General features: G+C 55.7%; 2 protein-coding genes across 2 annotated transcripts in view; one reads left to right on the top strand and one right to left on the bottom strand.

Annotated features, from left to right (window-relative positions):
* IGLON5 (IgLON family member 5) overlaps nucleotides 1–10120 on the top strand; it is a 31583-nt gene extending 21463 nt beyond the window's left edge. The window contains exons 3-9 of the mRNA XM_030821786.1: nucleotides 1817–1895; nucleotides 3282–3514; nucleotides 5082–5201; nucleotides 6500–6634; nucleotides 6816–6936; nucleotides 7498–7652; nucleotides 8446–10120. Of these exons, the coding sequence (XP_030677646.1) occupies nucleotides 1817–1895; nucleotides 3282–3514; nucleotides 5082–5201; nucleotides 6500–6634; nucleotides 6816–6936; nucleotides 7498–7652; nucleotides 8446–8534 (932 nt within the window). The 3' untranslated portion in view covers nucleotides 8535–10120. The remainder of the gene's footprint in view (nucleotides 1–1816; nucleotides 1896–3281; nucleotides 3515–5081; nucleotides 5202–6499; nucleotides 6635–6815; nucleotides 6937–7497; nucleotides 7653–8445) is intronic.
* Nucleotides 10121–11296: 1176 nt separating this feature from the next.
* Nucleotides 11297–22417, bottom strand: VSIG10L (V-set and immunoglobulin domain containing 10 like). The gene is made up of 10 exons (XM_003269843.3): nucleotides 22378–22417; nucleotides 21446–22300; nucleotides 20730–21023; nucleotides 20312–20596; nucleotides 19192–19446; nucleotides 18235–18513; nucleotides 17437–17733; nucleotides 13956–14069; nucleotides 13556–13710; nucleotides 11297–12397 (listed from the first exon to the last, which is right to left on the bottom strand). Exons 1-10 carry the CDS (start codon nucleotides 22415–22417, stop codon nucleotides 12326–12328), a joined length of 2646 nt encoding a protein of 881 aa, XP_003269891.3. The 3' UTR covers nucleotides 11297–12325.
* Between the last annotated feature and the right edge of the window lie 945 nt (nucleotides 22418–23362).

The following is a 23362-nucleotide window of genomic DNA, read 5'->3' on the forward strand; positions in this document are numbered from 1 at the left end:
TGGCGTGAGGGGACCCAGGGTGAGGGGCTGCAGGGCCCAGCCCCAAGCCCCAGAGCCTGGCCAACCCACTGCACCTGGCTCCGTCCTGGCCCCATCCTGTGGGGCTGCTGATGGAGAGGGCCCCTGGGAGTCATTGGGGCAGCACGGGCCATTAATTCATTAGATTAATTAGCTCTTCGCCTGGGCTGGGGGCAGGGCAGCCCCGCGCAGGCCCCTCCCGCTCCAGGAGTCCAAGGTCATCCAGCCTGCCTTCCTCCCTCTCCGCCTGGTGCTGGCTCCACCGCCTCCGCATGCCCAGCCCCCACTCCCTGGCCCTGGTCCAGCCTGCTGGCCACGGTCTACAGAGAGATGACTGTGTGGGGGTGATGGGGCCTGCCTGCTGTGCTGAAGTGTGCGAGCGGGCATGGGCTCACACCTGCAAGCATGCCCTGGCGAGCTTGGGCACACAGTGTGTCTGTGTAGATGTGTGTGTCTGCAAAGGTTCGTGTGTGTGTGTGAGGGTGTATTTGTGCATCTGTGACGGATGTGTGTCTGAGAATGTACATGTGTGGATCTCTGTGTGCACGTGTTCATATTTGTGTGTCTGCATGTCTGTGTACACATATGTGTTGAGTTATATACATGCATCTGGTTTTGTGTGTATGTCTTCGGTGCATTTCTGAGTTAATGTACGTGTGCATCTGTGTACTTGTGGGCCTGTGTGTATATATTTGTGTGTATTCATGTATATATGTATGTTTCTGTGGGTATGCATATATACTATGCACTCATCTGTGCATAGGTGCGTGTGTGTCTGTATACTGTACCTATGAATATTTGTGTGCCCACGTACATGTGTATTTGTGTGTATGTATGTGTGTATACATGTATCTGTGCGTATGTATTCTGTGTACACAAGTATCTGTGTGTTGATGTACCTGTGTACGTCTGTGTGTGTAGACCGTGTGTGGATGTGTGTACATATCGCTGCATATGTATATGTATCTATGGTAATTGTTGGGGGTTTTCTTGAGACCAAGTTTAGCTCTTGTTGCCCAGGCTGGAGTGCAATGGCGTGATCTTGGCTCACTGCAACCTCCGCCTCCCGGGTTCAAGCAATTCTCCTGCCTCAGCCACCCGAGTAGCTGGGATTACAGGCGTCCTCCACCACGCCCGGCTAATATTTTGTATTTTTAGTAGAGATGGGGTTTCACCATGTTGGCCAGACTGGTCTCGAACTCCTGGTCTCAGGTGGTCCTCCCACCTCGGCCTCCCAAAATGCTGAGATTACAGGTATGAGCCACCACACCTGGCCGTATCTATGTAATTGTTAATCTGCTCATATTGGTATGTGTGTCGCTGTAGTCTATATCTGTGAATGTATGTGTTCTGTGTACACAGGGTATCTGTGTCTGTGTATATGTGTCTGTGTGTATGTCTTATGTGTACATGTGTCTGCATGTATATGTTTGTACATATGTCTCTGTGTATATATATGTGTCTGTGTACACATGCATCTGTGTGTATCTGTATGTGTGTGTTTGTGTGCTACGATTGTCTCTGCATCTCTGGAGGTGTGTAGGTTTGTGTGTCCATGGGCACCTACCCATCTGAGTCTGTGAGTCTGTGTGGGTTCATGGGAAGATACATGTTGCATGTGTCTGCTCTGATTGTGTCTGCTGTGGGTGTATCTCTGAAAACATCAGTGCATGTGTGTGGCAGCGGGCGCAGGAGACGTCTGTGTCTGCAAGGACGTGCGTGTGCACATGTGTGCAGGTGCTACCATGCCCCGGCCTTGCCTGAACTGCCAAGGCTGAGCCATCCCCACCTTCCACAGGGCTGCTCTCCCAGAGCGTGGAGTTCAACTCTCTTGCCGACAACTACACGGTGTGTGAAGGTGACAACGCCACCCTCAGGTACCTCCCTCGGTGGGTGGGGACTCAGATCTCATGGAGCCATGCAGTCCTGCCCCTTCACCTTCGGAGCTTCACCTTCCTGGGTGGGGATCCTGGTTACAGGAACAGCCTGGGATGGGAAGACTTGGGCTCCACATTCCCCCTCAGTAGCGACACAACTATGAGCTGGCTCCCCCTCGTCTTCAGTGTCCCCATCTGTCAAAGGGGTGGAGAGAGGGGGGCAGAGACACACACACAGAGAAGCACAGAGACCCAGAGAGAGACAGAGACCCAGAGAGAGACTCAGAGAGAAGGGGACAGAGATCCAGCAGAGAGGGACAGGGTTACTGTTTCCCGAGGTCTCCACCTCTCCTCACCCTGGTCTCTGTTCCCCCCTCTCTCCACGCCTCTCTCTCTCTCGCTTGCTCTCTCTCTCTCTGTTTCTGGGTCTCTGTCCCCCCTCTCTCTGGGTCTGTCTCTGGGTCTCTGTCCTTCTCTGTGTGTCTCTGTCCCTCTCTGCTGGATCTCTGTCCCCTTCTCTCTGAGTCTCTCTCTGGGTCTCTTTCTCTCTCTCTCTGGGTCTCTTTCTCTCTCTTTCTCTGGGTCTCTGCCCCTCTCTCTGTGTGTGTCTCTGCCCCCCTTTCTGTGTGTCTCTGTCCCTCTCTCTCTGGGTCTCTGTACCCCTCTCTCTCTGGGTCTCTGTCCCCCTCTCTCTGGGTCTCTGTCTCTCTCTCTCTCTGAGCCTCTGTTCCCCTCTGTCTCTGGGTCTCTGTTCCCCTCTCTTTGGGTCTTTGTCTCTTTCTCTCTGGGTGTCTGTATCTGTGTGTGTGTGTGTCTCTGTCTCCTCTCTGGGTCTCTGCCCCCCTCTCTTTCTGGGTCTCTATCCCCCTCTCTCTAGGTCTCTGTAGCTCTCTCTCTGGGTCTCTCTGTCTCTCTCTTTCTCTCTCCGGGTCTCTGTCCCCCTCTGTCTCTGGGTCTCTGTCTTTCTCTCTCTCTCTCTCTGGGTCTCTGTCCCTCTGCGTGTGTGTGTGTGTCTGTCCTCTCTCTGGGTCTCTGTAGCTCTCTCTCTCTGGGTCTCTGTCCCTCTCTCTAGGTCTTTTTCTCCTTCCTTCTGCATCTCTATTCCTCTCTCCCAGATTCTCTGTTCTCCCCTTTTTGTGTCTCTGACACACACGATCACTCAATAACCATGAGCTATTGTTCCGTTCTGCACTTGGGCTCACAGCTTTCCCTCCCTGAGGCTCAGCTTACCCCCAGCTGTATGGTGGGCACAGCAGCATCCACCTCACAGGGCTGTGGTGGGACCTGGAGATGCAGTGGCCTCCTTCTCCCACCCAACCCCTCGGTGGGGGAAGGCTCAGGCTGGTTGGGTGGAGAAAAACCTTCCCACTCTCATTCTCCCTGCAGCTGCTTCATCGACGAGCATGTGACCCGCGTGGCTTGGCTGAACCGCTCCAACATCCTGTACGCCGGCAACGACCGCTGGACCAGCGACCCGCGGGTGCGGCTGCTCATCAACACCCCCGAGGAGTTCTCCATCCTCATCACCGAGGTGGGGCTCGGCGACGAGGGCCTGTACACCTGCTCCTTCCAGACCCGCCACCAGCCGTACACCACTCAGGTCTACCTCATTGTCCACGGTGAGCCCTTGGCCGGGGCCTGGCTGAGTGGAGGGGTTGAGAGCGTGGGGGAGACGAGGCATGATGACAGATACCACGTGTTCCCCAACCCCAGGGTTACATAGCAAGAAAGACGGACACAGCCTTGCCCTTGGGGATTTCAGCCCAGCAGAAGGGGGCCAGTTACACAGACACATCAGCATGATCGCTTTTAGGGCAGGAGAGCTACAGGGATGAGGGGGTACTTGGGGGAAGACCACGTTCATTTGTTCAGCCCCATTCCTGGAGGGCCTACTCTGCATAAGCATTGATCTAGGCACTGGGGCTACAGAACAAGGCAGGTTGTCCCCACACCTTGGGAGCTGATTTTCTGAGGAGAGGCTCAGAGAGGATTTGCCAGACGTGACGTCTGAGCTGACGCCTTTGGCTGGGCACAGGGCTGAGACCAGAAAAGAAACAGTGTGTGCAGGGCCAGGCGAGAAAATGAGCCAAGTTTGCAAAGGGAAGTCCCATGAGGCTGGAAGCGCCAGATCCAGAGCAGGAGAGATGGGGCTGGAGAGCTCCACAGTGAGGCGAGAGGTAGAGGGCATCAGAAATGGAGGAGGGCAGGGAGCACCTGCAGAGACGGGACATGGAGACACAGAGAATCCAGGGGGATCCTGGCAAGCTCCATCTCTGGAGCCAGACTGCCTGGGTTCCAACCTCAGTGCCGCCGTCCACCAGCCCAGGGATCCTGAGCAGGGGAGAGGCCGGGACTCCTCTGCAAAATGGGGATGGCGCTGTCATATGTCAAATCCCAGACGTCGTCAATTGGAAGAGCTACTTTTATTTTGTGCCCTACTAGAAAATAAAATCAAAAACACTGCCAGTGGTACCCTGGCATCCTATCTCGAGGGCCATCCTGCTCAGAGAAATGTTCGAATGGGAGAGGGGGGCGGAAAGCACAGACATGACTTAGAATTGATGAAATACAGTAACATCCACCCCAGAGGCTGCTGGTGAGCATCTAATCAATGGATTTTGGTAAAGCACTTCGAATAGAATCTGTTACACAGAAAGTCCCATGTGGGTATTTGTTAAATAAATTAATTTAAAATAATAATAAATACAAATAGAGACAGGGAGAGGAATTCAGACCCCAAGATGAAGAAACCAAGTTAGGATGAAGGTGGAGAGAGAATAGAGACAAGACCAGCAATTAGATAAAAAGATGCCAGGCCCAGACAGAGGTTTCGGAGAAAAGGGCAGAGACTCCTGGGTCTGAGGGAGAAGGGACTGGGGTACTGGACTCTTGGGTCTGAGGGAAGAGGAGCTGGAGGTCTGAACTCCCGGGTCTGAGGGAGGAGGAGCTCCAGGTCTGGACTCCTGGGTCTGAGGGAGGAGGGGCTGGGGGTCTGGACTCCTGGGTCTGAGGGAGGATGGGGTTGGGGGGCTGGACTCCTAGGGCTGAGGGAGGAGGGGCTGGGGGCCTGGACACCTGGGTCTGAAGGAGGAGGGGCTGGGGGCCTGGACTCCTGGGTCTGAAGGAGGAAGGGCTGGGGGCCTGGATTCCTGGGCATCCACATTCAGCCTCTCCCGCTGCCCGCAGTCCCTGCCCGCATTGTGAACATCTCGTCGCCTGTGACGGTGAATGAGGGGGGCAATGTGAACCTGCTTTGCCTGGCCGTGGGGCGGCCGGAGCCCACGGTCACCTGGAGACAGCTCCGAGGTGAGGACCCCATCCCAGGTCAAAAGCCCTGTCCCCCACTGCGCAGTCTGGGCCCCTCCATTCCCCATATCCCTAGCTAGTTTCCCGAGCCCCCTTCTCCCTGGTCCCTTGGCTTTCCCTCCCACCCTGCTTCCAGTTATTTCATCCGCAGACCCCAGACCTAAGAGGCGTCACCACTGGCTTTCCACCTGCGGTCCTAGGCCTGGGCCACTGCTTCTGCATCACTTGCCAAACCCCAGCCTGCTCCACTTCCCCAACCCCAATGTCCCTGATGTCTCCCCACACGCTCACAGCATTCTCCTGGGCTAAGATACCCTGCCGCTAGGTGCCCTAAGCCAGGCTGCACCAGCGGTCCTGCGTACATCTCTGCCTCTCTTCTGCTGGACACTATAGCCCAGCCGGCCTCATGGTGTGGACCCCAGACCCGAAGGATTAGCATCCCTTGGGAACTTGCCAGGAATGCACTTTCCCAGGCTCCAACCAAGATCTGCTAAATCCAAAGCTCCCTCCCGCTCCACAAGCCCCAAGAACCAGTGCTCAGGGCTACCCACAAACAGCGCCAGAGTGCCCATATATGATAGTCCAGGTCCTAGACATCCCCCACCAGCCCTTTTATGTGGGTGATGCCAGATCCCAGATCCCTGGATCCTCATTCTCAGGGTCTTTGAAGACCCATGGTACCAATCACTAGATCCCATTTGCTGAATTCCTGGCTCTTACCCCACTGGTCATCTGAGCCCCATGATCCTGGTCTGAGATCCGGGATCTCTAGATGCCCTAAGTCCCAGAGGGTCTTCTGAGACTGCTGCTGTGTTATGAGACCCCCCCATATACTTGGATTGCTGATCCCAATCACCAGATCCTGATTCCCTAGACCCCATGAATCAGATCCCAGAATGAGGGACCCTACCCCACTCGTTCTCTATTTGCTAGATCCTTCTGAGACGTAACATCCTGGGATCCCCCTCCCCATTGGGGTCCTCCCCACGGAGCTCCATGATCTGAGTCAGATTCCTGGAGGGATCTCCTGAACCCTTAGATTCTCTAACCCACCCCACTGGGTTCCGGGAACTGAGTCCTAGACCCTCACTCCTTCCCCCACCCCCAGCTGGAGAGATCCCAGGCCCCGGCCCCGCAGCCCCTCCCCCACAGCCCCTCCGCCACCCCACCCCCATTGACCCGGGCACTCCAGGCCTTGCCGTGCCCGCCCCGCTGATGTGTGTCCGTGTTGTGCCCGTGTTGTCCCGTGTTAAGTGTTTGTGTCCGGCCCCGCCCCCTCCTCCTCCTTCCCCCCACAGACGGCTTCACCTCAGAGGGAGAGATCCTGGAGATCTCTGACATCCAGCGGGGCCAGGCCGGGGAGTATGAGTGCGTGACTCACAACGGGGTTAACTCGGCGCCCGACAGCCGCCGCGTGCTGGTCACAGTCAACTGTGAGCCCCCCTGGCACTGGGCACGAAAGGGTGGCGGACCCCTCGAGTCCCTGGGGAGGAGGGGTCTGAGGGAAGAGGAAGGGGGGGCGAGACTTACGGGCCTGAGGGAGGCGGGGCTGGGGGCGGGACCCCTTCGTCCCCACGCGGCTAGGAGAATTCGCTGACCCTCGCCCCTCGCCAGATCCTCCGACCATCACGGACGTGACCAGCGCCCGCACCGCGCTGGGCCGGGCCGCCCTCCTGCGCTGCGAAGCCATGGCAGTTCCCCCCGCGGATTTCCAGTGGTACAAGGACGACAGACTGTGAGGACAGCACTGAGGGGGCCGTGGGAGCGGGAAGGGGAGGTCCTTAGTCCCTTGGATTGTGAGGCAGGGGGACGGAGCGGGGCTGGGGGAGGCAGCAGAGCTCTGGGTCCCGAACCTGGGACGTCCAGCTTCTAGGTGATGGGATCTGTCCAGCCCCGGAGACAAGCTTGGGTCCCCGCTTGATGAATGCTGGAGCCCCGTCACCCCGGACTTTTCAGGAGCTCCCTGAACTTTCCAGGGGTCTCTCCGGACTTTCCAGGGGTCGGGGGTCAATGCTGAGGATCTGTCGGGCAAGGTTTAGGGGACCAGCAGAGTTCAGGAGTCCCTAACGACTAGGGGTGCACCACGGGAGAGTCCAGAGTCCCTGAGAGGCCAGGGTGCCTGGAGGGGGGCGGCGGTGGGAGTGAGCCGAGGTCCATGAGGTGCTAGAACCCGAAGCGATGGGTCACTGGGGTAGGGGGCAGAATGCTGGGTCTCCGGGGAACGGAGGAGCCTGAGAGTCCGGGGGCTGGCCTGGCTGGGCGCTGCGGCCCGGCTGCTAACCCGGATTCCTGGCAGGCTGAGCAGCGGCACGGCCGAGGGCCTGAAGGTGCAGACGGAGCGCACCCGCTCGATGCTTCTCTTTGCCAACGTGAGCGCCCGGCATTACGGCAACTATACGTGTCGCGCCGCCAACCGACTGGGAGCGTCCAGCGCCTCCATGCGGCTCCTGCGTGCGTCTTCGGGTGGGGCGGGGCCGGGAAGGTGGGCGGGGCCGAGGGCGGGGCTAGGGAAGTGGAGACGCCGGGACCGCCCTTCAGGCTGGCCCTGAACTTAGGAGATGGACGCTGAGACTGAAAAGCAATGCGAGTAAGAAACCGATCCACGCAATCAATATTCATTGAGCGCCAGCTAAGGGTTGGTCGTGGGGGACACAGCTGTGCACAAAAGAAACAAGATTTGGCGATTCGCAGAGCTTGTAGTCTAGTAGGAGTAGAAAAGCAATAAACAAGTGTTCATGTAGATAAATAAGCAAACACATACATAAACAAAAAATAATTTTGGAGGCTGGGCGCGGTGGCTCACGCCTGTAAATCCCAGCACTTTGGGAGGCCGAGGCGGGCTGATCACCTCAAGTCAGGAATTTGAGACCAGCCTGGCCAACATGGTGAAACTATGTCTCTACTAAAAAAAAAAAAAAAAAAAAAAAATACAAAAATTAGCCAGGCGTACTGATGGGCACCTGTAGTCCTAGCTATTCAGGATGCTGAGGCAAGAGGCTTGCTTGAACCTGGGAGGCAGAGGTTACAGTGAGCCGAGATTGCGCCTGGGTGACAGAGCCAGACTCCGTCTCAAAAAAAGAAAAAAAAAAAAAAAAAGAAACAGAGTCAGAAAAGCAGGCACACCCAATGAGAGATCCAGAAAGGACCCTAAAGAGTGGGCTCAGAAGAGATGGGGCCCCTGGAGAGACACACATGGGGTCCCTCACTCTCAGGCCTCCCTCCATGACTCCTTCTCTTCCCCCAGGCCCAGGATCCCTGGAGAACTCAGCCCCGAGGCCCCCAGGGCCCCTGGCCCTCCTCTCCACCCTGGGCTGGCTGTGGTGGAGAATGTAGGCGCAACCCAGTGGAGCTCGCCTCCCCCTGCAGGGGGCCCCAGGCCAAGAGTGAGAGAAAAGGGGGAGCAAGAGCCGTGGGTCTCACGGGGGCAGAAGAGCTCTCGGCCACCAAGGAAGAGAGAGGAGAAAGAGGAGGAGGCAGAGGAAGAAAGATCTTTAGAGAACCCATCACTGTGAGGGATAACGCAAAATTATGCATCTTTCTACAGCCATTCTCGCCACCCGTTCACGTTTCCGATTGTGACCCACTCCCACCACCCTATACCCCTCTCTCTTAGCTCAGGCTGTCAACTGGCTTGTGTGGGTGTGGGTGTGTGAGTGTGAGCCTGCATGCGTGTGTAGGCGTCTGTGTCTCTCTGTGTGTGTGTGGGTGGGTGGGCTGGGGGAAGGGACTCAGCCGTCCTCCCACCCCTGAAACCCCCATGTCCATTGTCCCCAACCCTACTGCCTCTCACCTCTGGCTGGAGGTAGGTATGAGGCTCTGCAGTGGAAGCTGTGAAGAGAGGCTTACCAGGCTCCCTGCTTCCCCAATATATGCACGCACACTACCCCTCCCCCTGTCGAAAAGGCAACTCCTGGCAGGTTGGGAGTGGGGAGGGGTGTCGCAGTCACCTGTCAAGCTGTCATTCAGCCTTTGTGAGTAAGTGGGGGACTCCACCTGGGCTCTGGGCTTCCCTGCTGTCAACCACCAGCTTCCTGTAGCCAGAGGCCCATCGCTGGCTCAGTGGCCTGAGACCTTCCCACTTTTCCTGTCCCTCCCCACCCTGGATTTTCTGGCCCCCTCCTGGGCCAATCGGTGCTTCCATCCAACTGTCAGACTGGTGGCATGAGTCACCTGTTTCAGTGCTTTGCCCTACCCCTGCCACCACTCCCCTTGGCCTTGATTTCCCCACCTGCAGCACCAGCCAGCTGCCCTTGGGGCCTTTGCAGCTGGCCCACAGGTGTGGGCTTGCTGGTCTATCACTTCCTGGCCTCTCCACCAACTGTACCTCCCAAAGGCTACCTGACCACCCTCACACACACTCAGACGCACCACAGACACACACACACAGACACACACACAGAGACACACACACACACACCAGCGACTGTGACCAGCAATAGCCCCCTGGCTCCAGCTGTCCGGTAGCTGGTGACTAGCTGTATTTCCCCCTGGGTAGGCATCTGTTGTCAGGAAGGGACGCTGAGAGGCTGCAGCCTCAGCTCTGATTGTAGGAATACTCCACCCTGGTACACCACACCACACAAAGTGGGCGACAGAGAGGCATCACACAGACATCCTGAGCCCAGACAAAGATGCCATGTCACCAACTCCGACTCCCAGGAGACCCTCTATACAAACACCCACCCCAAACCACACCACCCAGAGTCTGGTGGAGAAAAGGAGAGGGCAAGGCGCAGTGACTGTACCTCAGACGGGGGCATGGGCCCCATCCCACATTGTCTTCCATTCCCAGGGTCCAGGGGATGGGGTGGGACAGGGGAGGGATGCTAGGGAGGGGGTGGGGGGCCCTGGGGGCCATGTGTTCCAATTCATGGGGAGTGTTGAGACCACCACACCAATAAACGCCTTTTTCCAAAGTCTGCCTGCGGGTGTCAATGTCATTAAGGATTAGAGTTAATGAAGGGCAAAGGGTAGCAGTCAACTGGTGGTGCCTTTCCAGCATCATTCCTGTCACCTACTTTCTCACTGGTAGACTTGGAATGGACTCATTACAGAGATGCCGTGTGATTGGCCTAAGCCACCCAGCATAGCCCATTTCCCACCGTGACTGGCTCAGAGATGGGCACATGACCCGGTAAGGCTAATGAGAAAGTGAATGGATTCCCAAGAAGAGATGCTTTTCTGCTGGATATTGAGGCTCCATGATGTGAGGTCTACATCTGTAGGGTTGCTTTTCTCCATCACATGGAGAGCTCTTGGGTCTGTGGGGATAGCAATGGTGGGGAGGACAGCATATGGAGCCTGAGAATGATAGGAACACTGAAGTGCAGAGTGGAAACCTTAGAGAAACTGAGTCCATGATGATATCATTTGAGCAGCCGGATCAAAACTTAACTGATGCCAATCTTCACTTATATAAGCAATAAAGTCCCCTGTATACTTAAACCAATTTGCATTGGATTTTCTATCTCTAGTAATAAAAAAGAGAATGAAAACCCTAATAGATACAGAAGAGATGTAGAGGGCCCAGAACCCCAGCCCTCACCTTTCCAAAAGAATACAGGGGTTCTATTTTCCAATGGCCTTTTCTACCCCCAATCATTAACCAGAAGTTCTCTCACATGCTTTCCTTCCCTGAGACAGATGCTGGTTGCCCACATTTGAGTTGTTTGGTTCCCCTTTCTTCTTTGCTGGCAGATCCATATGTTATGATACAGGCTAGATATTTGGTTTCCTAGCCTCCTTTGCAGCTATGTGGCCAGTTTGGGCCAAACAGACATAAATGTAAATCTGCTTGTAGGTTTCCAGGAAAGCTTCTCTCCCACCCCATGAGAGGGAAGAAGGCAGTGATAGAGGGAGGTAGGCGGTGGGGAAGATGTATAGGGAGGGAGTTCTGCCCCCTTCCTTTTATCTTTGGATACAGTTGTATGATGTGATGACTGGAGCTGCAGCAACCATCTTGCTACATGAGGCAACATACTTAGAGTCAATGTGCCAACCCACTGAGGGTGGCAGAGCAGATGGATGCAAAGGGCCCATGTCTTTAATGGCATCACTGAGCTGCTGAGCCAGCCTGAAACCAGCCACCTCCATAGTTCTTGCCACCATTTTATTTTGTTACTTGCAGTCAAAAGAATCCTCACCAATGCACTCTCTAAATTCTCAATTCGAAACCCAGCTGAAAAAGCAAGACTTATGCTGAAGACAGCAGCAGCAAGCCCAACTCTTCACTGGCACCAAAACATTTGATCAGTCAACAAATATTTATTGATTGCCTGCTGTGTGCGAGGCTCTGGGTTAAGTGCTGAAATAATGATGTGGTCTCTGCTTTCGTAAAGCCCTTAGTTTAGAGACAGAGTCTCAGGCCACACAGGTAATTACATATTTATGTATCAGGAACGGCAAATTCAAGGATTCTGGGACTTAACCCAAGACTAAGGGAGGGGTAAGGGAACGGTCGTCTAAGATGGCAATTGTTACTCTTAGGCTTGAGAAATGAATGACATACGGGAAAAAGAAGTGTTATAAGCACAGCAAACTCTAGGGGCAAAATAAATTGTGGCTGCGAGACAGACTGTGATACTGGAGGCAGGGGGCAGAGAAAGAATTGGGAGGGGAGGTCAGGGAGGCCAACAGAGGCCAGACCACAAGGTTTTGAAGGTCATGACGAGGCGTTTGGATAATATCTGAAGGGAAATGCACAGGCCATAGAAGCGTCTAAAGAGAAGAGTGACGTGATCTGATCTGTTTTAAGATGAAGATGCTGGGAGCTGGATGGGGTGTAGCCTACAGGTGGCAAAGTGAATGTAGGGAGACCTTTTCAGAGAACATGGCCAAGCTCCCTCTCTAGCTCAGAGCAACACAGCAAGCCCTGCCTGTCTGCTGCAGAGGCTTGGAGGTTGTGCAAACCACAGAGTTAGATCAGCAGGAGTTTCCCAGCCAAGAAGTCACATCTCCTTACTTGCACAAATACAGGAAGACTCTTCTTCTGCAGCAAGAGAGGGAGACAGAAAGTCCCACTTTCAGGGTCCAACCCTCAGTCATAGCAGGCCCTGCCTGCTGCTGGAGTGAAATAGGAAGTTCTGGCCCAAAATGCCCTGTGCAGGGCGGACCACTGGCTCTGATCACACCTGTGTGGCTGCCCGAACAGTCTTTGAGCCTCCACCTACAGAGACAACTGGACTGGGGTCTGTGGCCTGGAAGAGAGAGGTGGGGTGAGGGGAGAACTCAGTAGGTACCGGTGGATGTGACACGACTCACCCACCTAACTTTTTCTAGCTCTCGCTTGAACTTTGTAGAGATTATCTGGGAACCCTCCATTTGGAGAGGGGAAAAAAAATGTCTGGCTATCCTTGGTGGAGCGAAGCCAGCCAACGACCCAACCCAGTTATTGTTGTTGTTGTTGTTTTTGTTTTTTTGAGACAGGGTCTCCCTCTGTCATCCAGGCTAGAGTACAGTGGTACCGTTAGAGCTCACTGCAGCCTTGACCTCTCAGGCCCAAGCAATCCTCCCACCTCAGCCTCCCCAGTAGCTGGGACTGCAGGCACGTGCCACCATGCCCGACTAATTTTAAAATTTTTTGTAGAGATGGGGTATCCCTGTGTTGCCCAAGCTGGTATCAAACTCCTGAGCTCAAGCGATTCTCTCTCCTCAACCTCCCAAAGTGCTGGGATTACAGGCATGAGCTACCACACCCGGTCACAACAACCCCTCTTTTATGGGGAATGAGGTAACTCTACCCCACTTCATAGAGAAAAATGGGCCTTGCCCAATTTTTATGGAAAAGAAAAAAGGAGGGGCCGGGCGCAGTGGCTCATGCCTGTAATCCCAGCACTTTGGGAGGCCGAGGTGGGCGGATCACTTGAGGTTAGGAGTTCGGGACCAGACTGCCTAACATGGTGAAATCCTGTCTCTACTAAAAATACAAAAATTAGTCAGGCGTGGTGGTGCTTACCTGTAATCCCAGCTACTCAGGTGGCTGAGGCAGGAAAATTGCTTGAACCCAGGAGGCGGAGGCTGCAGTGAGTCGAGATTGAGCCACTGCACTCCAGCCTGGGCAATAGAGTGAGACTCTGTCTCCAAAAAAAAAAAAAAAGAAAAAGAAAAAAAGAGAGAGAGATCCTATCTCCCTTCTTGGGAGAAGAAACTGGAATGCACTCTTATTTTAATATACATCAAAGTTGGGCGGGAAGCTCTGTCCAACTTTGATGCATTTTTAAAAAGGATAAAGTCATACAGACTGTAAACTAACAAGTAAAACTGGAGTGAGATAATTGAGACCCTCTCATCTCCCTGACTATAATACAAGAAGTTCCACCCCAATTCCAGGAGGAAATGAGGGCACCCACACTCACTTGGTAGACCCTAGTTGAGCTGTGGTCCTCCAGCGGGACTTTGAGGTCCAGAGGCCATGAAATCTCCACTGGGGTCACACTATGCATCTTCTTTTCTGAGGGGGTGACCACGGGGACCAAGGTAGAGGGATGCTTCTTTTTCTCAGGAGTCTTTCCTGATTGAGAGGAGGAAGAGAAGCAGGAACACGTGATTGGCTGCCCCAACATGCCAACCCAGCCAACAGCAAGGGAAGCTGGTCTGAGAGGCAGAGCCTTATGCTGATTGGCTGATTTGGGGGTAGGAAGGCAGGATGAATGACCTATGACGGCACTGATTGGCTCAGCCAGGTCTTCCATAGGCCTCTTTCTAGGGTCCCTCCCGGTTGGTCATGGTTGCCCCTTCCCCAGTCCCCTTGCTCACCACGAAAGCGGCACAGGCAGCAGATGCAAAGGAGGAGAAGTACGGCTAGCAGTGCCAGGCCCAGCAGGGAGCCCAGGACGATGCCGGCGATGGCCCCATGGCTCAGTGTGGGGCCTGGAAGAGACAAAGAGAAGAAAGAGAAGGGGAACAGGAACCAAGGTTGGACCCAAGTTTCCTAAGCCCCTTAACTTTGTGCTGGGACCCAGGAGTCCAGCCCCCACTGTCCCTCCCCTCTCAGAACCCAAGAATGTGGGACCCCAACACTCTCAACTCATTTAACAGTTACTGAGTGACTGTGGTGTGCCTGGCTCTGAGACAGGTAGTGAGGATTCATTGGTGGGCCAAACAGGAAGGATATCTACCCTTATGGGGCTTAATTCTAGGAGAGAAGTCAGAAACAAATGAGCAATACATAACATAATCACAGATTGTCCCGAGAAAGAAAGGGTGATGTGATAGAGATAATGGGGGTCGGCTGTGGTGGCTCACACCTGTGATTCCCAACACTTTGAGAGGTCAAGGTGGGCAATCACTTGAGCCCAGGAGTTGGAGACCAGCCTGGGCAACATAGCAAGATCCTGCCTCTACAAAAAATAGAAAAACTAGCCAGGTGCGGTGGCTGGGCCTGTAGCCCCAGCTACTCAGGTGACTGAGGTAAGAAGATCACCTGAGTCTGGGGACGTTGAGGCTGCAGTGAGCCCAGATCGTGCCACTGCACTCCAGCCTGGGCGACAGAGCGAGACTCCGTCTCAAAAAAAAAAAGAAAAAAAAAGAAAACAAACAAACAAACAAAAAAGGAATAATGGGAAGGGATGTGACATTTAGAAACAGTGGTGAGCTAAGGTCCCTGAGGAAGTAACATTTAAACAGAGACTTGAAGAATAAAGAGCAGAGGCAGTCATACTAAACCTGGGGAAAGGGCGTTCCAAGAGGAGGAAACAGTAAATGCAAAGGCCCAGAACTAGGAAAGATCTTTCTCTGTTCAACGAAGGCCAGCGTGGGTGGAGGATAAGGAAGGAGGGGGCTGGAGCTGGAGGGTGAAGTAGAAAAGGTTTCCAGGAACCAGATCCTAAAGGGGTCTTGCAGAAATTAATGGAAGGCTTTTTGTAGGGCAGCCTCATGATCTGATTTGCATAACTTTGGCTTCTGTATGGAGAATGCATTATCTGACAGCAAGAGGGAGTATAAAGAGACCAAATAAACTGCTGTTGCAGTCCAGGCAAGAGAGGATGCTGTGTTTGACCAGAGCCTTGGGGTGAAGATGGAAAATATTTTAGAAGGAAAATGGACCGAACTTGCTGGCAATTAGGATGTCAGGGGTGATGTGGCCTGTAAGTGGTGACATTTATGAGGTTGGGGAAGACTGGAGGGTTGGAGGATGCAGTTTTGAGGGAAAACATCAAAAGATCTGTTTTGGGCATATGACATTTGGGATGCTAATTGGACATCCAAGGTGAAGATCTTGACTCACGCCTGTAATCCCAGCACTTTGGGAGGCCGAGGCAGGCAGATCACTTGAGGTCAGGAGCTCAAGACCAGCCTGGCCAACATGGCAAAACCCTGTCTCTACTAAAAATTCAAAAAAAATTAGCTGAGCATAGTGGCTCACACCTGTAATCCCAGCTACTCTGGAGGCTGAGGCAGGAGAATCACTTGAACCCAGGAGGTGGAGGTTCCAGTTAGCTGAGATCATGCCACTGCACTCCAGCCTGGGTGACAGAGCAACACTCTGTCCACACCCCCCACCTCCCCAAAAAGTGAAGATCTTAAGTAGGGAGCATCCTTTTCAAGAGAGAAGTCAGGGCCCAGGATAAGACATTTGGGAGTCATCTGATGATGATTATTATTTTTTTTTGAGATGGAGTCTCGCTCTGTCGCCCAGGCTGGAGTGCATGGCGCCATCTCGGCTCACTGCAAGCTCCACCTCCTGGGTTCACGCTATTCTCCTGCCTCAGCCTCTCCGAGTAGCTGGGACTACAGGCGCCAGCCACCACGCCCGGCTAATTTTTTGTATTTTTAGTAGAGATGGGGTTTCACCGTGGTCTCGATCTCCTGACCTCGTGATCCGCCCGCCTCGGCCTCCCAAAGTGCTGGGATTACAAGCGTGAGCCACCGCGCCCAGCCGCATCTGATTATTAATATTGTTGAAGGCCATGAGCGTGAACACGATCACTCTGGGGAGTGAGGCCTAAATCCTGAGACACTCCAACGGAGGCATGTTATCAACTGAATTGTGCCTATCCCAAAAGAAAAACATATGCTGAAGTCCTAACCCCTGTTCCTGTGAATGTGACTTTATTTTGAAATAAGGTCTTTAAAGATGTAACCAAGTCAATTTGAGGTCATTAGGGTAGACCCTAATCCAATATAACTGGTGTCCTTAAAAGAAGAGGACAGAAGCCAGGTGCGGTGACTCAGGCCTGTAATCCCAGCACTTTGGGAGGCCAAGGTGTGTGGGTCACCTGAGGTCAGGAGTTCAAGACCAGCCTGGCCAACATGGTGAAATCCCATCTCTACTAATACAAAAATTAGCTGGGTGTGGTGGCGCATGCCTGTAATCCTAGCTACTCCGGAGGCTGAGGCCGGAGAATCACTTGAATCTGGGAGGTGGAAGTTGCGATGAGCCAAGACCATGCCATTGCACTCCAGCCTGGGTGACAAGAGCAAAAGTCCGTCTGAAAAAAAGAAGAAGAAAGAAGAAGAAGAAAAAGAAGAGGAGGAAGAAGAGAAGAGGAAGAAGAAGAAGAAGAAGAAGAAGAAGAAGAAGAAGGAAGGAAGAAGGAAGAAGAAGGAGAAGGAAGAAGAAGAAGAAGAAGAAGAAGAAGAAGAAGAGGAGACACACACACAGGGAGAAGCCTGTGGGAAGCTGGAGGCAGAGGTTGGAGTGATGCAGCTGCAAATCAAGGAATGCCAAGGATGAAACAGCTGCCACCAGGAGCTAGGAAGAGACAAAGGAGGATTCTACACAGGGTCTCAGAGGGAGCAGGACCCTGTCGACACCTTAATTTTTTTTTTTTTTTTTTTTTTTTGAGACTGAGTCTGGCTCTTTGACCCAGGCTGGAGTGCAGTGGCTGATCTCGGCTCACTGCAAGCTCCGCCTCCCGGGTTCGCGTCATTCTCCTGCCTCAGCCTCCAGAGTAGTTGGGACTATAGGCGCCCGCCACCGCGCCCAGCTAATTTTTTGTATTTTTAGTAGAGACGGGGTTTCACCGTGTTAGCCAGGATGGCCTCGATCTCCTGACCTCATGATCTGCCCGCCTCGGCCTCCCAAAGTGCTGGGATTACAGGCGTGAGCCACCGCGCCCAGCCGACACCTTGATTTTAGACTTCTGACCTCCAGACTTGTGAGAGAAGAAATTCCTGTAGTCTCAAGCCATGCAGTTCATGGTACTTTGTTAGGGCAGGCCCCAGGACACTAAAACAGGGAGACAGGGAGGATCTGGCACAACAGAGAAGGTCTACTCGGACAGCCCCAACTCACCGGCCCGGTAGACCCGGCTTTGTGATGGAGTCCCTGGCTGGCCCCCCAGGATGGGCAGGATCCGAAAGGTCCAGGTCCCTGGGTTCCGAGGTGGAAGGGGCACCACAGCTGACCGCTCCTGAGGCCCCAGGATGAGCAGGGAGACCCAGTCCCTGTAAGTGGAAGTCCTGCCCAGAGGAGGCCCATCTGGCCATGCCTGGATCTCAAAACTGCTGATCAGGGCCCCACGCTCCACATCCCAAGTCAGCACAGCTGCATCTCTGGCTCTCTGAAGCCTCCACGAGGATATAGAGGGTCCTGCAGGGATGTGGGGGAGGCCAGATTCTTGGGTGCCAGAGGGGAGAGGGAAGGGGGCTGGGGGGCTGGGCTCCTGGGTCAGAGGGAGGAGGGGGCTGGGGGCCTGGACTCCTGAGTCTGAGGGAGGAGGGGGTGGGGGCCTGGACTCTCGTCTGAGGGGGGGGGTGGGGGCTGGACTCCTGGGTCTGAGGGAGGAGGGGGCTGGGGGCCTGGACTCCTGGGTCTGAGGGAGGAGAGGCTGGGGTCCTGGACTCCTGGATCTGAGGGTGGAAGGGGCTAGTGACCTGGACTCCTGGGTCTGAGGGAAGAGGGGCTGGGGCTAGACCCTTGGGTCTGAGGGAGGAGGGGCTGGGGCCTGGACTCCAGGGTCTAAGAAGGAGGGGCTGGGGGCCTGGATCCGAGGTCTGAGGGAGGAGAGGTCTGGGGCCTGAACTTCTGGGTCTGAGGGCTGGAGCGGCTGGGGACTTGGACTTCTGGGTGTTTTGAAATAATGCGGCTCACCAATGAGGGTGATCTGGTCACCGCCAGCACCCAGCGCCCCACTGCACAGCACGGAGTAATTTCCCAGGTCCCAATCCAGGCTGAAGTTGCCGATGTGGAGTTTCCGCCCATCTTGACTGAGCCACAGGCGACTCCCGCCTCCGGGAGCCAGGGGCCGCCCTTCCCGGGCCCAGGATGCCCGTGAGGGTGGGGGACAACCAGAGGCCTCCAGTGCCACCTCTGCCTCCCCCAACCGTGTCTCTGCCACCAGCGGATGCAGCAGCACCTCTCGGGGGGCCTCTGCCGGTGGGAGAAGTCCAGTTAAGAAAGTCAAGACCTTACCTTGGATTCAAAGAACAGATCCTATGCCCTACTTTAAATCAGATGATGGTAAGCCCCGGCGCTTTGGCCACCTGAGAAAGAACTGCCAATTTACTCACTCATTAGCTCATTCATTCATTCATTCATTATCTGATTTCCTCATCAAACACTTATTGAACACATACCATAGGAGCAGGCCCTGTACTGGGAAACTCATATTATTTTCAGCTATTCATTCTTCTATATTATTATTATTATTATTTTGTAGCAATAATAATTACAAGACTGGGTCTTGCCACACTGCCCAGGCTGGTCTTGAACTCCTAGGCTCAAGCAATCCGCCCGCCCCCAGCTACCAAAGTGCTGCAATTATTGCGCCCGGCCTTGTTACTCTTTAAAATATCACTGCTTTATCTCTCTGAACACGTGTGAAAGTGATGGCCTTCTTCCTGTGTCCAGAAAAATACCCCCATCCCTGCACCCCCCCACCATGAGGTATAGGAAAATCTTTGTCCCTTTTCTAGTTTGAAGACAGTGAAGTCCTGCCTCTTTCTTGGACTAAGGACGTACCCCATACGCTTTCAGAATTTTCGAAGGACCAGAGAAAAAGTCTCCCCCTTCCTCGAGAAACAGCAAAAAAGCCCCGCGCCCTCTCACCTGGCGTGACTGTGCAGGTACGCGTGGCCACCAGGTGGCGAGCAAGGCAGGTGATGGGGACACCGCTGAGCCGGGGGTGGGCGGGGACGGCCGCCAGCAGCACAGAGGACACTGGCCCGGCGCGGATGCCTTCGGGGAGACCCTGGAACTGCAGGGAGGCAGCAGGGACCCCGCCGGGCCACGAGCAGCGGAAGCGGAGGCTGCGGTCCCCGGGACCCCCTTCAACTGAGCACTGTGGGGCCCCGGGGGGCAGGTCTGCGGAGAGAAGGGAGAGAATGAAGATGGAGTCCCTTTCTTATTTCTTCTCCAGCCCCTCCTCTCCTCGCGGTGACTCCACCCTTTCTTCACGAGCCCCGTCCCATAGGCGCTCACACTCCCCCCTTTTCCTGCGATCCCGTTCCCTTTTCCCATTAACTTCCCCGCTCAGTGGGTAGCCCGCAGCCCTGCTGACTGCCCAACTTTCTTAAGAAAGCTGCATCTTCACACCATGATATTTATCTTCCCAAACGTAACTCAGCCCCTTCCTTTCCAGCTCCACCCACTTCTGCCAGGTTACTTCGCCCCTTCCTGGATTGCCCTCCGAGAAGCCTCCCCTTTTCCCAGATATCTCCGCCCTTCCTTGTGGACCCCGTCCCCTTTTCTAAGACAATTCTGCCCGCTTTCCAAATGACCTCACCCCTTTCCCTGGTGACTCCGACCCCCTTCCCAGGTACCTTCTCCCACTTACCTGCCCAAGCAACTTAGTTCTTTCCCTAACTCCCACTCTTTGCCATTTAATTCTGCTGTCGACTTTGTTGAGTGTTCCATGCCCAGGAATGTCCGCCCTCTCAGTGCTGGGCCGGCCCGTCAGTACTGGTCATCCCTGCCACTCTATTTGGCTCCTTCTCTTATCCTCTTTCTGGCCCCGCCTCTTATCCTAAGTGTCTCCGCCCCTCCGCGCTGGCCCCGCCCACCACGGGTATCCCAGCTCCTTCTTGGTGACCCGCCCTCCCGCGGCCCCTGCCCCACCCACCGGTATGCTGCTCCTCCTTTGCTGGTCCCGCCCCTTTCATCTAGCCCCGCCCCGTTCTGGCCCCGCCCCTCTCCCAGGCACTCCCCTACTCCCGCCCCAGCCTCTCACCCGCCACTGTGAGGTTGAGCAGCGAGCGGCGGCGGCGGCCGGTGCGCGGGTTCGCCGCCAGGCAGGCGTAGGTGCCTGCGTGGCCCGGCCCGACCGCGGGCAGCAGGAGGCGCGACCCCGCGGGCACCGCGGCCTCGGCCGGGTCCGCCAGGCTCCACGTGATGTCGGCGGGCGGCCGCGAGGCGGCGGCGCAGCGCAAGGTCACGTTACTGCCCGCGGTAACAAAGAGGGCAGGCGCGGCGTCGCGGTCCGAGGAGACCGTGATGATCGGCGGGTCCGGGCCGTCTGGAGGGAGGAGGGGTCGGGACCGCGAGTGTCAGGGTCACCTGGGACTCCGCTAGGACTCCCAGAGACTGGGCCCCCAGCCCCCTTCTCCCCAAGGACCCCCCGACCCCGACTCGAGGCATCCCCCACTCACAGAAGACGGTGACGTCGACGGCAGCCTCCCTGTGGCCGAAGGGGCTGCGGACGCGGCAGGTGTACCGGGCGTGGTCGCTGCGCACAGGGCGCGCGATGAGCAGCTGGTCGCCCTCTGAGCGGATCCGGGGCGTCTGGGCTCCCTCGGATTCTGCCTCCTCCAGGGCGCGTCCGTCCCGGCTCCAGCTCAGCTCCCCGCGACCTGGCCCCCACCCCAGGCAGCGCAGCCGGAGCTCGGCCGCCCCCTCCTCTGTCTCTGGAGACTTGGGCTGAACCGACAGCTGGGGTAGGGGTTCTGGGGGAGGGAGAATGGACTCAGGACCCAGTCCTCGAGCCCATCTTTGGTCCCCTTAGAGGGAGCCCCAGCCGCTGCTCCCTCTAAGCCCCTGGAGTCTCGGCCCCCATCCCTCTCCTCTCATAAATCCATGAGTTTGAGCCCCCAGACCCCTCCTCTCCGGGACCCAGGAGTTCGCCGGAAGAGTCTCCTAGCCTCCTCCTCCTCCCTCAGACCTGGGAGTTCCGGTCCCCAGGAGTCTCCATCCTAGGTCCACCTTTGCTCAGACACCCCTGCCTTGACCTCTAGCTCTTTTTCTCCCTTCCTCAACCCAGAAGTCCCCTTCTCCTATCCAGGGACCGCACAGCACCGTGATTTGCCCAAAGCCTGGCAGAGCAGAGCAGCCTCTGCCGCCTGCACGCCGGACGCCAGGGCCCACTTACCATACACACCCACCGTGAACTCGCGAGTCTGCCGGGAGACCCCTGCCCGGATGACCTCAGCCGTGTAGACCCCTGCATCGTCCAGCTGGGCAGAAGCGAGCTCCAGAACCCCCCGGGCCTGGTCAAATCGCAGGCGGTCTCGGTGAGCAGGGTCCAGGCTGATCAGAGGTGCCCCTGGCCCCAGGCCCCCAGCTGCTAGCACCTTAGAGCCCCGGCGCCAGACCACCAGAGAGGTGGGGGGCCCAGGGTTGGGGACTGGGACCAGGGGGAGTCGGATGGTGGTCCCCACCAGCACAGCGAGTGGGCCCCCCACCTGCTGGGGGAAGCTTGCAGCTGAGTGGGTCTCTGCAGAAAATTTGGATTCAGGGCTCTGGGCAGAGAGTTTAAGATCCATATCATCCGGGGAGAATTTTGAATCTGGGGCCTCAACAGACAGTTTGGTATTGGAGACTTGAGTAGAAATGTTTGAAACTGGGGTCTTAACAGTGAAGGAAGGCTTGGGGTCTTTGGCAGGAACTTGAGGATCCGAAATATCAGGAAATACTTCAGAACCAGGGGTTTCAGAGAAGGGGGAAAACAGGCTCAAATCTTGGCCCTCAGCAGAAACATTTGACCAGAAGGACCCAGACATGTTGGAACTCAGGGCCTCAGGAAACCAGCTGGAATCAGAGATTCCAGCAGAGCCTTTTGAATCCAGGGACTGATCTGGAACTTTCCAGCTGGGAGGTTTGATGGAGGGAACTTCCGCACCCAGCCCCTGGGAAGAGCTCTTTGAGTCCGAAGAGAAGGCAGAGGAGAAGTTGGTTTGCCGAAGTCCAGAAGAGGCTCTGAGGGTGAGGACCCCTACCAAGGAGGCTGCAGAGAAGAGAGAAAGGCACTGGGGGAGGCTGCTCCAGGGGACTGGCGGGCAGGGGACTGAGCGGGCAACTCACCCAGGAGTAGGAAGAGTGGCAGAGCCTGTGGGGTGTCCATGGTGCTGGCCTCACTGAAAGGACACTGGAGAGAGACCCAGGACTGCACCCATCCCTCCCGGGTCAGACGAGTCCAACAGGACTGGTAGCTTAGCTTCCTGGGAGGGGAAGGGAGCCAGACCCAGAGGGCGGTGCCAGGATCCCCAACCCCGATGTGGTGGCTGAGCTGCGCACCCCACCCCACTCTCTTCATTAGCTGGTCCCATCTGCGGGGAGGCCCAGCCTGATCCCTGCACTCCCCACCCCCAGGGGGAAGCTGGAGAAAACATTCCCAGCTAAAAATGTGGTAGCAAATTTGTGGGACAAAGCCAGGAAGACTTCCTGGAGGAGGGTGAGGTGACCTTTCCTGAAGCCCCACCTCTGATGGCCACAGCTTCAGAGCAGGCTTCCTCCTCCCCAGCCTCCTGGCCCCTTCCACTCTGTCTTGCCTGCAGCCTCAGATACATCTGACCCTGCTCCTCCTCTGCTCCAAACCCTCCCACGGCTCTCTGTTGCCCTCAGAACCCAGTCTCCAGGTGCTGTCTCCTGCCAGGGCCTCTATTCTGAGACCAGAGCTGCATTTCCGCATCCCCGAGGCCCTCACATGGCCTGTGTCCCGCTAAACTCAGAATCTTTCCTCTAACCCAAACTTCCTCACACCTCCAGGATGGCTTCACTGTCTTCGCAAATGCTGGGGAACATTCCTACCTCCTCCCTCCCTGTCACCACTGTCAATCTGAGTCCAACCCTCCTCCCCCTAGTTCTCCCTGGCCAGGCTCTGTCTTCTCTTCCTGCCCCGTCTCCCTCCTCTGCCCACTCTCCTCCAGTCCCTGCCAGGGTCCTTCTACACCCAGAGCTGAACCTGCCTCCCCCTGCTCACAGCCCTCCCGTGGCTCCCCAGCACCTTCTGGAGACATCCAAGCTTCAAAGCAAACTCATGCACACGCCCCACTCAAGCACTTGAACA

Source organism: Nomascus leucogenys, chromosome 10 (genome assembly GCF_006542625.1).
Source record: "Nomascus leucogenys isolate Asia chromosome 10, Asia_NLE_v1, whole genome shotgun sequence".
Taxonomy (NCBI): Eukaryota; Metazoa; Chordata; class Mammalia; order Primates; family Hylobatidae; genus Nomascus; species Nomascus leucogenys.